Source organism: Plectropomus leopardus, chromosome 20 (assembly GCF_026936395.1).
Source record: "Plectropomus leopardus strain MGB_pleo_1.0 chromosome 20, ASM2693639v1, whole genome shotgun sequence".
Lineage (NCBI taxonomy): Eukaryota > Metazoa > Chordata > Actinopteri > Perciformes > Serranidae > Plectropomus > Plectropomus leopardus.
The window spans coordinates 29,431,728-29,445,393 of NC_142195.1; the positions used below are offsets into that span (position 1 = coordinate 29,431,728).

The 13,666-nt window shown below is 36.5% G+C and overlaps 1 protein-coding gene across 9 annotated transcripts in view; it reads left to right on the forward strand.

Annotated features, from left to right (window-relative positions):
• Positions 1-13,666, forward strand: part of mctp1b (multiple C2 domains, transmembrane 1b) — a 34,008-nt gene that overhangs the window by 17,450 nt on the left and 2,892 nt on the right. For 2 of the 9 annotated variants that reach the window (XM_088071530.1, XM_088071539.1), the window contains exons 6-21: positions 27-71; positions 1,481-1,519; positions 3,249-3,416; positions 3,499-3,629; positions 5,381-5,567; positions 5,665-5,758; positions 6,525-6,627; positions 7,602-7,704; positions 8,257-8,358; positions 8,634-8,708; positions 9,403-9,522; positions 10,504-10,614; positions 11,061-11,114; positions 11,201-11,310; positions 12,117-12,226; positions 12,436-12,533. In XM_088071530.1, the coding sequence (XP_087927656.1) occupies positions 27-71; positions 1,481-1,519; positions 3,249-3,416; positions 3,499-3,629; positions 5,381-5,567; positions 5,665-5,758; positions 6,525-6,627; positions 7,602-7,704; positions 8,257-8,358; positions 8,634-8,708; positions 9,403-9,522; positions 10,504-10,614; positions 11,061-11,114; positions 11,201-11,310; positions 12,117-12,226; positions 12,436-12,533 (1,650 nt within the window). The remainder of the gene's footprint in view (positions 1-26; positions 72-1,480; positions 1,520-3,248; positions 3,417-3,498; positions 3,630-5,380; positions 5,568-5,664; positions 5,759-6,524; positions 6,628-7,601; positions 7,705-8,256; positions 8,359-8,633; positions 8,709-9,402; positions 9,523-10,503; positions 10,615-11,060; positions 11,115-11,200; positions 11,311-12,116; positions 12,227-12,435; positions 12,534-13,666) is intronic. The other 7 variants (XM_088071531.1, XM_088071532.1, XM_088071533.1 and 4 more) reach the window with 7 other exon arrangements.

Genomic DNA, 13,666 nt, shown 5'->3' on the forward strand with positions numbered 1-13,666 from the left:
TTGTGCTGCGTGTGTGTTTCCTGCAGCAGAGCGAGGTTAGGACGTATCGCTGGAAACCGTATGTGAATAAAGTGAGTGTAGCGGCAGCTTCTCCCCGATCGAACCCTCTCCTGCTGAAACTCCCACGACAGTCGAGAGCTTTCTCCTTATCAGTCGCTGTAGAGAGCAAACCGAGTTATTGACGAAGTCTGAGCAATAACTTCCTCATTTGTAATCTGATCGGTTGAAATAAGACGTGGCTTCATCTCTCTTCTGCAGCAAACATGACACGGCGAAAAATACAAGATACAAAGATTCAACACTTTCCCTCGCAGCTGAACGCTTTTAATGAATGTTATTCTGACTGACTTTAATATGGAAGCAAAGACACGGCGCCCTTTTTTGTCCTTTTCCCTCACAAATATCGTAGATTTATTTAAGCTGCTGCTGACGCTGAAACATTCGAAGCACTGTCGACTCAGCGTCTGATATTTCTAAATATCTGGCTGGTTTGTTGGTGCAGGACAGACTGAAGATGCTCTGCAGTGAGTTTGGTGTAAAATGAGCTGAAAACCATGAGGTCAGAGGTTAAAGTGGTTTTTGGGTTTTTTTGAGAAAAACTGATGGACTTGATAACTGCTGCAGCTCAAAGTATTTTAACATATTTGCTCAGCTGGAGCTCTGTTTTGGTAAAAAGTTTTGGTAAAATTGTAATGTGCAGATGTCCACAATATTTATTATTATTAATATTATTAATAATTAATTATTAACAGTAATATTTACTGTTATTGTAAAACACAGTCATTGTGACCCCAAGTGGCAAAAAATCAATTAATGTGGCTTTAAATTACAAATCACATAAACTTTAAAGATTTTTTAAAAAGAAAAACATCTCAGTAATATAATTTAATTGGTGTTTAAATTTAAACATTCAGTCAAAATTCCCTTTGCCGTTTTTTTAATAAAGCTTCTTATTTGCGTCGCTGCTCGGTTAAATAAATATCATAGATCAGTATTTGAGCAGCAGAGGATTCCTCATCCTGTCTCGTACATGTTTTATTCAGTAAATAAATTAATCATCTGGCTGAGTGTGAGACTGTGCTGCAGCTCCAGTCAGAGAAAAAGAGAAATACAAGAAGAAGAAGAAGAAGAAAGAGAGGAATAAGAGGACGGATGAAGATTTGGGAAAATGTAAAAAAATAACAACAAGAAGAAAAATAACGTCAGAGCACTAATGAGGCCGTAATAATGAGCGTTCAGCACATTCGTCACTGTAAGAGTCTATTTTCAGATGCTTTATTCATGCAGATTATTTAAAGGAGCAGCACACCTCCTCTTCATCACTAGTGTTAGCTGCTTGTAGTTAAAGCTGTCCTGTAGCGCCCCTAGTGGCTAAAAAGGCTGCAGAGCTCCTGATTTGTGATTTTAAAGCCCTTTAAATTAGAGTCATCAGCCTCGTCCCGTCCTGCAGGTGAAATAACGTATTTTAATGTATGTTCAGACTATGCTGCTCAGGAGATCCTGGAAACGATCCACGAAGGTAAATCTTCATCTTCAAAATCATCATCATCATCTTCATCAGCATCATCATCTTCGCCTTTACGAGCCGTATGACCCTCCTAAAACTGAGCAAATTGGTTTGATTTCTTTTGAAAACCAGATGAATAAAAGTTGGCAAGAAATGTAACACAAATTGCAAGAAAGTTACCTAAATTTTTTATTGAAAAAAGAGGGAATGTTTATTTGAAGATTTATTTTAAAAAAATAGAAAATATATTTAATATAATATTTTTATTAATTTATAGTAATAAAATAATAATATGATTTTTTAAAAATGATTTTACAGTAAAAAATATAAATAAATATTTTTGTTATTTTCAGCACTTTTCTGGGTTATTTTCTTGTTTTTTTCTGCCTATTTTTAATTTGTTTGGGGTAACTTTTTAACTGATATTTTTTACCAATATTTGGGGCCATGTTGTTGCCTTAACCATATGTTTTTCAAAGAAATCATTCAAACTGCTCAGGTTTTAAAGGGTTAACTGTTATAACATCTTAACACCGATCGCCTCTCTGTACGCTCATCGCTGTTTGTTTGCTCATTTTGGTATCAGGGACTCATTTTTGTCTCGTGCCAAACATTTTTCATGACGCAGACTTGAATAAGAACATCAGACATGTTGTTTTTCGGCACATTTTACACACTTTTCTTCTTCCTGTTGTGATAACTGTGTGTGTGTTGATGCATGTGTCCTAAATGTAGTCCAGATTGTGTATTTGAGTGTAATCAGTGAATTTGCAGCTCAGCTCCTACAATAAGTCTAAAATACACTGTGGAAACTAAATAGTTACATTCAGACTGTTCAGGTCCAAAAATGCTCCATTGAAACCCATTCAAACTGACATTTTTGATCCCACAGCCATCAGAGCAGAAAAACAGGACTTGTATTATTTCTGGGTGTCATTCTGGGCTTTTGACTCTGAATTTGTCATTTTGACTATTTTCCACCTGATGAGGTCATTTTGACCATATTTGGCATATGGAGGAAATACATGCTATTTCCACTAGGTGACCTGTCACAGTCAATGTAGCTGCTGATCACTGACATATCCCAGACTGTCAGCAGCTACACTCACACACTGACATATCCCAGACTGTCAGCAGCTACACTCACACACTGACATATCCCAGACTGTCAGCAGCTACACTCACACACTGAGGAGGAGGAGACTGAAAATAATTATTTTTGTGTGGTTTTGTTTTCATCGAAAACCAAAGTGGCATTATGACAAAAACCTGGTATTTAAAGGGTTAACATTTGGAAAATTAATGAATATTTGATATTTATGATTACGATTGATGCTCAATAAACTCAATTAAAGTAGAAAATCATATTCATTTATAATATTTTTTTTATAGCCTTATTTTGAAAAGTGCATTTTGTGAGCAGAGCGATTCGAATGTGTCTGATATTAAAACGGCTCTATTGTTGTTATGTGTTGTAGCTGCTGTCGTTTCCATACATTTAATATAGTTTAGTGTGACAAATCCTCATTAAATTATCACTATTACAGTTGTTCTGATTTTTGCCTGATTAAAGAAATATCAGTAATTAAAACTATTTGTTGAATTTATCGATTTTTGTGACAGACCGACCCTCTTATCCAGTATAAGTGCTCACAGGATTTTAACAGGACGACCGATTTTTGATAATAAGTTCAGTGTGTGTGTGTGTGTGTGTGTGTGTGTGTGTGTGTGTGTGGACCAGCAGCAGCAGTCAATGCGTCTCTCGGAGCTTCACAGGAAGTCGCAGCTGTGGCGAGGGATCGTGAGCATCGCGCTGATCGAAGGCCGGAACCTGATCCCCATGGACCCCAACGGTCTGAGCGACCCCTACGTCAAGTTCAGACTGGGACACCAGAAGTACCGGAGCAAGGTGCGCCCACCACCCCGACCTCTTTAGGTTTCTTCACATCTGAAGCATGCTTCCCATGATGCATCTGTGTGTGCGCGTGCAGACGGTGCCAAAGACGCTGAGTCCGCAGTGGAGGGAGCAGTTTGACCTGCATCTGTACGAGGAGACCGGAGGAGTGCTGGAGATCACGGTGTGGGACAGAGACACCGGCAGGAGAGACGACTTCATCGGACGGTCAGTTTTTCTGTTTGTCTGCAGTTATTTCAGTCAGAATAAAGAGAAGTGAACGTTTTATTTTACGTGACCTAAAAAGTGAATTTGAAAAGTAATGCTCAAGAATATTTAAAGTATTGGTGATAATGAAAGAAAAAACAATGTGTGTTAGTAAGGTGTCTTTTTTTCAACAAATCTCCCAAAAGGAGTCCTGAAGAACCTTCAGAACCTCTTCAGTTGTCACCAAACCGGACAGATCAAATCCTCAAAGGCCGCTAACCTCGTAAAACCTGTAAAACCTGTAAAACCTGCTAAATGACCACTAGAACCTCTCAAAGGAACTTAGAACCTCTTAAAATAGCTCTAGAACCTCATAATTGGCCACCAAACCTCCAAAATGATCCATAAAACACCTAAAAGACCTCGAGAACCTTTGCAAAGGACAAATGAAGAAACTGCAGAACAGGGGTATTAAACTAAAATTCAAAGTGGTCCAGTTGCTAAAATTCCCTCCCAGCAAAGGTCCGAACCTCATACCTCATCAGAATCATGAATAATTGAACATTTTTACCTTGATTAATGAACGATTATTTTGCTTTTCTTTTTTGTGTTTTGTTTTTTGTCCTCATAGTTCACTGACACAGTGTCATGTGACCATGGTGTGTTGGAGCGTAATAAACATATGATTTATTATTATATATTAAACTTTCCAGCATTATATAAAAATAAAAAGCTCCATCTGAAACAAACTTCAGGTAAATTGAAGCACATTGTGCTGATAATAGGCCAACCTCTCCTGACTGCAGGACTCTGACTTCAGCTTCTGTCAAACTTCTGTGCTGTTAATCATTTTACTCAGGAATTAAAAACTTTTGAGTCGGCCTACTTCTCCTATAGCTGCCGACAGCCTGCCGACATTCACAGTTAGAGAAAGGCTGAAAATAAGCTCATGTGCTTGTGGCCCCGGGCCCCCAAAACATTACATCTGCCCCTGGTAATAATAATGAGAGCTCAGCGCGAGCGGCCGGATGAGACACGGAGCGATGCGTCCTGGTGTTTCTAAATAATTCATCCAAAGTCTGATTAAAGCTGAAACTAACACAAAGTCGTCTGTAGAGTCTAACGAAGTCACTTTCACCTCTGCAGATGTGTCTGTTTCAGACACTTTGGTGCTGTGAGGAGAAGCTGCGCTCTGTTTGTCTGTCTCACTGCTGCTGTCGGACCATCAGCTGTTTGATCCGCCATGATGAAATGCTGTGGCTGTCAAACACTCAGCTGTTCTGCAGTCAAAGTCCTTCACTGTTTTACATGATTGTTCAACACTTCTTCCCTCGCTGTGTTTTGGCGTGAGATTTTCCTCGGTGTCATGAGAGCGTAAGACAGAGCCCAAAAGCGAGACGCACGGCAGATGCTTGGGAGTTGGCAGCCTCGGTGGGGAAAGGGTTAAATACCCAAGGTGTGCAAGATTATGCCCGCAGTACGCCACTTGGTGATGCCTGGCTTACAGGTACCTGTGATGAATCAGTGGTATGGGCGCTATTAATAGCCACCTCCGTGCTTTGGTCGTGCACAGTGACAGGTGTTTTGTGGGAAAACCTGGCGGGAACGAGACAGTTTGTAAAACTGCTCCAGTCGGGCTGTCGGACATGTCCGCGCGCTGAGTGTAGATAAAATAACAGAAATGCTTCTCAGTATCACACATTAATAATTCCCCTCTGCAGAAACCGTAGCTGCCAAAATAACGATACATTTGTGGTGTTTCTGCTTTGCAGCCACCAGCTGGATCTCTCCGCTCTGTCCAAGGAGCAGACTCATCACCTGGAGCTGCCGCTGGAGGAGTCCCGGGGCAGCGTGGTGCTGCTGGTCACGCTGACCGCCTCGGCTCACGTCTCCATCGCCGACCTGTCCGTCACGCCGCTGGACGACCCGCAGGAGCGCAGCGAGATACTCAAACGATACGTGAGCAGCACTCCTAATGCTGAACGTCAGATCCACAAAATAAAAAATCAAATAAAAACACTGCAGCTCGAATAAAAACCTGCTCTTGTTTCTCCAGAGCGTCTTGAAGTCGTTCTCAAACCTGAAGGACGTGGGCGTGGTGCAGGTGAAGGTGATGAGAGCAGAAGGACTGATGGCCGCAGACGTGACCGGTAATTAAACACCTCCTCATCCTACAGCACACTGTATACTCCTGTATTGTACTTTATACTCACATATTGTACTTCATATTCTACTTTATACTCACATACTATAGATTACTCTCTTGTACTATACTCAAAATTCTTTCATCATACTAAATACTCCTGTACTGTACATTACACACCCGTATTGTACTTTATACTTCCATACTGTACGTTATTCTCTTCTACTGTACTTTAACCCTTTGAAACCTGGATAGATTTGATTGATAAATTGGTTTAAATTATTCATGAGGAAAAAATTGACAAAACAATGTTGTGAATATATAGTAGATTAAAAAAAAATCAATATGTAAAAAGTAGGGGGGAAATCCCAGAAAACTATATTCATAATTATCATAATTAAATATTAATTTATTTTAGACACAGGTCCTTTCCTGTTTTGTTTTGTTTTGTTTTGTTTTGTTTTGTTTTTTACTTTTATGTGGTTTCTATTTTTCAGCTAATTTTTTGCGATTTTTTATTTATTCATGGCTAAATTTGGGGTCTTTTTTTCTTGTGTTCCTCGTGCCTTCTGCCCATGTTTTTAAAAAATGAAGCCAATTTGCTCAGGTTTAAAGGGTTAAATCACACTTTATACTCCCATATTGTATTCAATACTGTATCATACTATAAACTCCTGCACAGTACTGTATACTCCACTGTGTACTTTGTTCTCCAGTTGTGTATTTGATGTGTGAAACAGCGGCTGTGTAATGTGCCGTGATCGTCTCGGCAGGTAAGAGCGACCCGTTCTGCGTGCTGGAGCTGAATAACGACCGGCTGCAGACTCACACTGTTTACAAAAACCTGAATCCAGAGTGGAACAAAGTCTTCACTTTGTGAGTCCACATTTATGTCTTTTTTCTGTCCAGATCACGGAAATACTGCGTCTCCATCTCGTCTTTTCTCCTCTGCTCTTACTCTTTTATACATAATGTACTCTTAGATACACGTTTTTTTTTCTTATACTCATCACAGTGTTTATTTTACTGTAAATACTTCTTAATTTACTTCTGTGAACATATCTCTGTATCATCTTTATTTCTTTGCAATGACAATTTAGTTGAATTTAATCAAATATATTTTTTATAAATACTTATTATTATTATCAGTAGTAGTAGTCGTGGTGTTAGTAGAAGTAGTTGTACTAATAAAATACATAAATAAAATAATGATAAAAATAATTAATAATTAATAGGACTTATACTCAGAGATGCTTTATATGAAATACAAAAAGAAAACAAATAAAAAAATCAAAATTAAAAATACAAAATACTGAAGAAACAGAAATATAAACAATATTAACCAGAATTTTACTGATTAGTATTTTTTTTAACTGTTTGCTTCTAATTAAGTAATTGATTTGAACTGAGTACATTTACTCAAGTACTGTACTGAAGTGCATGTACATTTTAATGTATTACATACTTTCACTTCACTAAACTTATAATTTTTCTACATCTCTCAGATAAATATTGTACTTTTTCCTTTTACCATATTTATTGGACAACTTTGGTAACTTTGCAGGTTTTGATTTTACATTTAAATCATATGAAAAGCTCATAAAATACTTTTTTAAGCAGAATATTTCTGCATATTTTAATTGGATTTATTTATAAAAAAATCAGCTGTCATCTTTATGTGTAAATAAATTATAATTATAGTTTTTATGGTGCAGCTGTGTAATTTAAATAGTGAATATTTCTTTTTAAAATTTAACAAACTTACGATTTGGTTCTGAATATGGACACGTAGTGTAACTTTAATATTCCTCCTCTATTTGTCATAATTTCTGTCTTTGTCTTTTCCTCAGTAACGTCAAAGACATTCACTCGGTGTTGGAGGTGACGGTGTTCGATGAGGACAGAGACAGGAGCGCCGACTTCCTGGGAAAAGTGGCCATCCCCTTATTACATGTGAGAGTTACCGAAAAACCCACAAAGTACAAATCTAAAGTGTGTAAAAATGATCCTTTTTTTTGTAATTATCATTTTATGAGTTGATGTGAACGTACAAAAACACAACACATGGAAAATAAATTAAAAAATTAAAATTAAATTAAATTAAAAGGTAAATAAATACATAAATAAATAGATAAATAAATAAAAAAGAATTTAAATTAAAAGGTAAATAAATAAATAGAAAATAAAATAAAATGTACAAATGAATGGATGAATGAAATAAAATAAAATAAAATAACATTTTATTTAAGACAATAGTAAAGCGACAAACAAAAATAGGTAGCTACTAGTTACACCACAGTCTGTCTGTGATACTTGGTCCTAGTTCTTGTTTTAAAGCTCAGAAGAGGAGTATTTTCTTAAAGAAGAGTATTTTCTTAAAGAAGAGTATTTTCTTGGGTATTTTCACCCTCTTTGACATAAAAAGGTGTTAAATTTGAAACCTTTTGATGCTGTGTATAAATATAATAGTATAAAATCAAACTGTGATGTTGTTGTTTCTGTTAGATCCGTAACGGCGAGCAGAAAAGCTACGTGCTGAAAAATAAAGAGCTGACGGGACCGACCAAAGGAGCGATTTACCTGGAGATCGATGTCATCTACAACACGGTGAGAGTCGCCCTGAGCTCATTCACACAGACACAAGTACTGCACTGTGAAGTACTTTTACTTTAGTATTTACATATAATGCAACGTTTTCAGCTGTAAATATCGTGCTTTTCACTGCACTGTCCAGTGAAAAGCACGAATCTGCGGATGTGTGAGTGTCTGCGATAAAGTGAAGGATGAAGCGTTTCTTTATGTGTTTGAGAAAATCCTTCTTAAGCTAAATAAACTCTTTAAAAACGCGTCAAATAACCGTCTCTGTGTGTTTTTCTCTGCAGGTTAAAGCTGCTCTGAGGACCGTCGTCCCCGCAGAGCAGAAATACATCGAGGAAGAACCAAAAGTCTCCAAACATGTACGTTTATGTCCGTGTTGTTCTGACTTCCTGTCTTTATTTCAAACATGCAAAGTTTTTTAGTTTAGATCTTTATATCAAACATGAAAAATAAAAAGGGAAAATAAACTCTTAAATACGTTTTTTTTTTTTTTTTGAGTTTAGATCTTGATTTCAAACATGCAAATAAAATGTGGAAAAAAATCTTAATTTTTTTTCTTTAGTTTAGATCTTTATATCAAACATGAAAAATAAAAAGGGAAAATAAAATCTTAAATATGTTTTGTTTTTTGGTTTTTTATTTAGTTTAGATTTTTATTTTAAACATGCAAAATAAAATGTAGAAATAAAATCTTAAAAAAAAAATTTTTTCTTTAGTTTAGATCTTTATTTTAAACATGAAAAATAAAAAGGGAAAATAAAATCTTATGTATATGTAGTAAAAAATCAGATCTGTATTTTGAAAATCCAAAATAAAAGTTTTAATTTTTTTTTTTTTTTTAAAAAGTTTCGACCTTTATTTCGAACAGTCAAAATAAAATTGGAAAATACAAATAAAAATATAGTTACGAAAACAACACCAGAATACCAGCTGACATATTCAGTAAACAGCATAAGTATTTCATGTACCTAAAGTACATAAAGTTTAAACATCATTGTGTGTGCTTCATGAAACTTCATCACAGTATCATGGTGTGTACTTTGTGTGTTTCAGCTTCTGCAGCAGAACTTTAACCGCGTGAAGAGGTGCATCATGGTCCTGATCAGCTACGGGACGTACATCAACAGCTGCTTCGAGTGGGAGTCTGCGCAGAGGAGCATCATCTCCTTTGTGGTACGAAACACACACACACACACACACACACACACAGGGTGCTGTTCTTAAGTAGAGTTTTGTGGTAATTATACTTTGATTGAATATTTCCATTTTATGATACTTATACTCCACAAAATCTGAGACAGAAATATTCTACTTTAAAAAATCTCCACATTTGTCCGAGTCACGACTCGACCGGCTCTGACTGGGGGCCACGTTTGCAAAATGTTAGGAGGCCCGGGGCCAGGCACAGCATGTTTCCAGGATTTTAGGAAGTTTTCGGGATTTTATGACGTTTTTAGGACGTTTCTTTGGTTTTAAGAAAATTTGGGGGGATTTTAGGATTTCTCAAGGATTTGAGGACAAAGCTTGGATTTCAGGACATTTCTTAAATGTTATCACATGTCTATGATTTTAGGACATTTCAACGATTTTAGGACATATCTTGGATTTTAGGATGTTTCTAGTATTTTAGGACATTTCTATGCATTTTTTGAATTTCTTGGATCTGAGGACGTTTCTAGGATTATAGGAAGTTTTTTAAATTTTAGGACATTTCTAGAATTTCAGGATGTTTCTTAAATGTTTTAACATGTCTATGATTTTAGGACATTGCTTTGATTTTAAGACATTTCAAGGATTTTAGGACATTTTTAGGATTTCAGGACATTTCTATGATTTTATTAACTTTCTTGGATCAGAGGACGTATCAAGGATTATAGGAAGCTTTTTAAAGTTTAGGACATTTCCAGGATTGCAGGAAGTTTTGTAAATTTTAGGACATTTTTAGGATTTTAGGATGTTTCTCGTATTTCAGAACTTTCTCTGACTGAGTTTCTCTGGTCTGAGTGGAGTAGTTCTCGATATTAGTTACTTTTCAGTCAACAATTGTACATAAAAAAAAACGTGTATAAAACACAACACGTTAAATACATAAAACATGATTACTGCATGTGTACTTTTACTGCTGATGCGTACTCGGTTTTGTTTCGTGGGCAGCTGTTCGTGGTGGTGGTGTGGAACTTCGAGCTCTACATGCTGCCGCTCGCTCTGCTGCTGCTGCTCGTCTGGAACTACTTCTTCTCGTCGAGCAGAGACGTCGCCGACATGGTGAGAAAACCAACACGTCATCTCTGATGACCGTCCCTCTTTCTAACCGTTTAACCCTTAAACACCCGGCTCGATATCAAATTTCTTAGGCTGCGTATTTTCCTCATGTTAAAAAAAAAAATGGCACGAAATCATAAATGTGGTGACATAAATGAGGTGACAAGAAAATGACCTCAAAATTAAATGGGGGACAGTTATTAAAAATTATCAACAAAAAAAGGGAAAAATATCCAGAATACTGCATTTATGATATATTTTTAAAAATTATGTTACAGAATTTTCTCAGGCACTTTCTCAAGGTTTTCGTTTCTAACTTCTCTATTTTTGGGAAACATTTTCTGATTTCTTGCTCATTTTTGGGCCATTTGTTGTTCAGCTTCTTGTGATGCTTTTGAAAGAAATCAGGCCTCAGGTTTCAAAGGGTTAACGCTCATTTTCTGCTGCAGTCGATGGAGGCCATGTTTGAATGGGAGGATGAAGAGGACGATAAAGAGGACAAGGTAGAGCCGTCACTAAACAGCTGTGCTTCACGTGTCATATTGTCGTAAACGTACTGAAACGCGGATGTTTCCGTCGTCTCTGTCAGGAGTCGGAGCACAAAGGCTTCATGGATAAACTGTACGCCATCCAGGACGTCTTCATCAGCGTGCAGACGGCGCTGGATGACGTGGCGTCGTACGGAGAGAGGATAAAGAAGTGAGTGCAAAGATTACTGTAAAACTGTGAAACTTTCATGCTAAATACCTCGATACGATACTGCGACACTATTGTGGGTTTCCTGTGTTTCAGAAAATATTTACACAATGAGAAGTTTTTGATATAGTATTTTATTTTTTAAGGAAAAAAGTATCAAAGTTGGGTTTTTTTTCAATTTTCAGGTAATTTTCTTGCATTTGGGTCATTTCTTATTTTGCTGCTCATTACCTTCCTCCTGTGTCCATAATTATATATTTAAAATTATTTCACAGAATTATTATAATTTTTAAAGATTTTTTTTCAGGTCATTTCTTACTTTGTGTTTATTTATTTATTTATTTTCTCTTTGTTTTCTTTTTAACAGTTTTTTTTGCTGGAATTTTTTTTAGGTCATTTCTGACTTTGTTGTTTTTTTTTTTTACTTATTCATTTTGTTTTTTTTAATTTTTATTATTTGGCAAATTTACAGGTAATTTTCTTGTGTTTGGGTAATTTCTTTTTTGATGCTTGTTACCTTCTTCTCATGTCCCCAAAATAAATGAATAAATAATTAAGGCCAATTTGTCCAGATTTCAAAAGCTCAGATAAATTATTTGAATGTATTTCCATATTTGCTGAGCACCAGATTTGTGTGAAAGTAATTAATAGTCTGTCCCATAAAGACGCCTGTCCCACATTTAAGCCTGTTGAGGTCAATAATTTAAGCAAATAATAGCCCGGCTATTTATTGAAGTTTTATGTGTGTATAATACGTTTATGAAGGCAGCAGGAGTCGTGTGATATTGTCTGCTCGTCTCGTCCTGCAGCACCGTGAACTGGACCGTGCCTTTCCTGAGCTGGTTGGCGATTGCTGCCTTATGTTCGGCCACATTTCTCCTCTACCTCATTCCTCTCAGATACCTTGTGCTGGCGTGGGGTGAGTCCTGCTTTCAGTGTATGTGCCTAAAACTGAGAATATAAAGAGTGTATGTGTTTAAAACTGAGAATATAAAGAGTGTATGTGTTTAAAACTGAGAATATAAAGAGTGTATGTGTTTAAAACTGAGAATATAAACAGTTTTTTTGCCTAAAAGTGAGAATGTAAACAGTATAAACACTCAAAACAGATTTTTTTCTCCTCTGCAGGTGTGAACAAGTTCACCAAGAAGCTGCGTGATCCGTACATGATCGACAACAACGAGCTGCTGGACTTCCTGTCCAGAGTTCCCTCGGACGTTCAGGTGGTGAGTAACTCGCAGACTTTGGTCTGAGCGTCGACGTGAGCTCGACCTGTAATTCAGACCATGTTTTGCAGGAACGCAGCATTAAAACACACATGAAACACAAACACAATCACAGCGGATGCACACAAATATATTTCTATGAAGAAATTAAAAGTTCTGCGCTGTGGACGCAATCACACAGGTGTTTGATAAAAAGTAACGAAAGCCGCAAAACAAAGAATAAACGTGACAAAAATAAAGTGCTGAGGTGTGCAGAGAACCGAGAGTCTGTTTGTAAAGTCTGAGCAAAGAGAGAACGACAGCACAGGAAGCTTTTTTGTTTTATTAAATTAAATTAAGTTATTTTATATTACATTATATTTATAATATGGTGCAAAGTGCAGAGTTCACTTGGTTCCCGGCACACTGGCTAGATAAAACTGTTTATTTTATTTTTTTATTTTTTATTTTATTAAAAAAAAAAAAATTATCCTGAGGGGCAAGTGAGAACATTTTTTCCTGGTGATCCATTTTCTAAGTTAAAAACTTTAATTACATTTTTTTTATGTGTGAAATAGAGTGAAAAAAAAAATTATATTAAATTATATAAATTATATATTTTTTTACATCCATCTCATTTTTCTGAACTCAACATCTCAAAAACACTTTGACGTAATTTCTTCAAATTCGGCACAAACGTCCACTTTGAGTCAAGCCTGAACAGAGCGGATTTCGGCGGTCATGTCGTCGGGACAGTGAAACGACGTGTGACGTGATTCGCAGAGAAACGGTTCGGTAACTTTTGGCTTTCCAAAGTGTTTTGTTTACCTGGTAAACAGCCGAAGAGTCTCAAGTTTACTTTGTTGTCTTCTTAAGCACATGATGGCCGCTGTGAGTAAACACACTCAGAACCGCAGCCCAAAACACGACTGCTCGTCTGTCTGTTTAACAACGTGAAATATTTCGTGAAATGAAGATTAACCCTTTAGGGCCAACTCTCTCGCCCTGCGCGCAAAATGTGCTTTTCAGAATCAAGCTTTAAAAATATTAATATGATTTTCTACTTTCATTGAGTTTATTTTTTTAAACCAACATCAGTTCTAATCATAAATATCAAATGTTTCTACATTTTCAGAATTTTAACCCTTTAAATG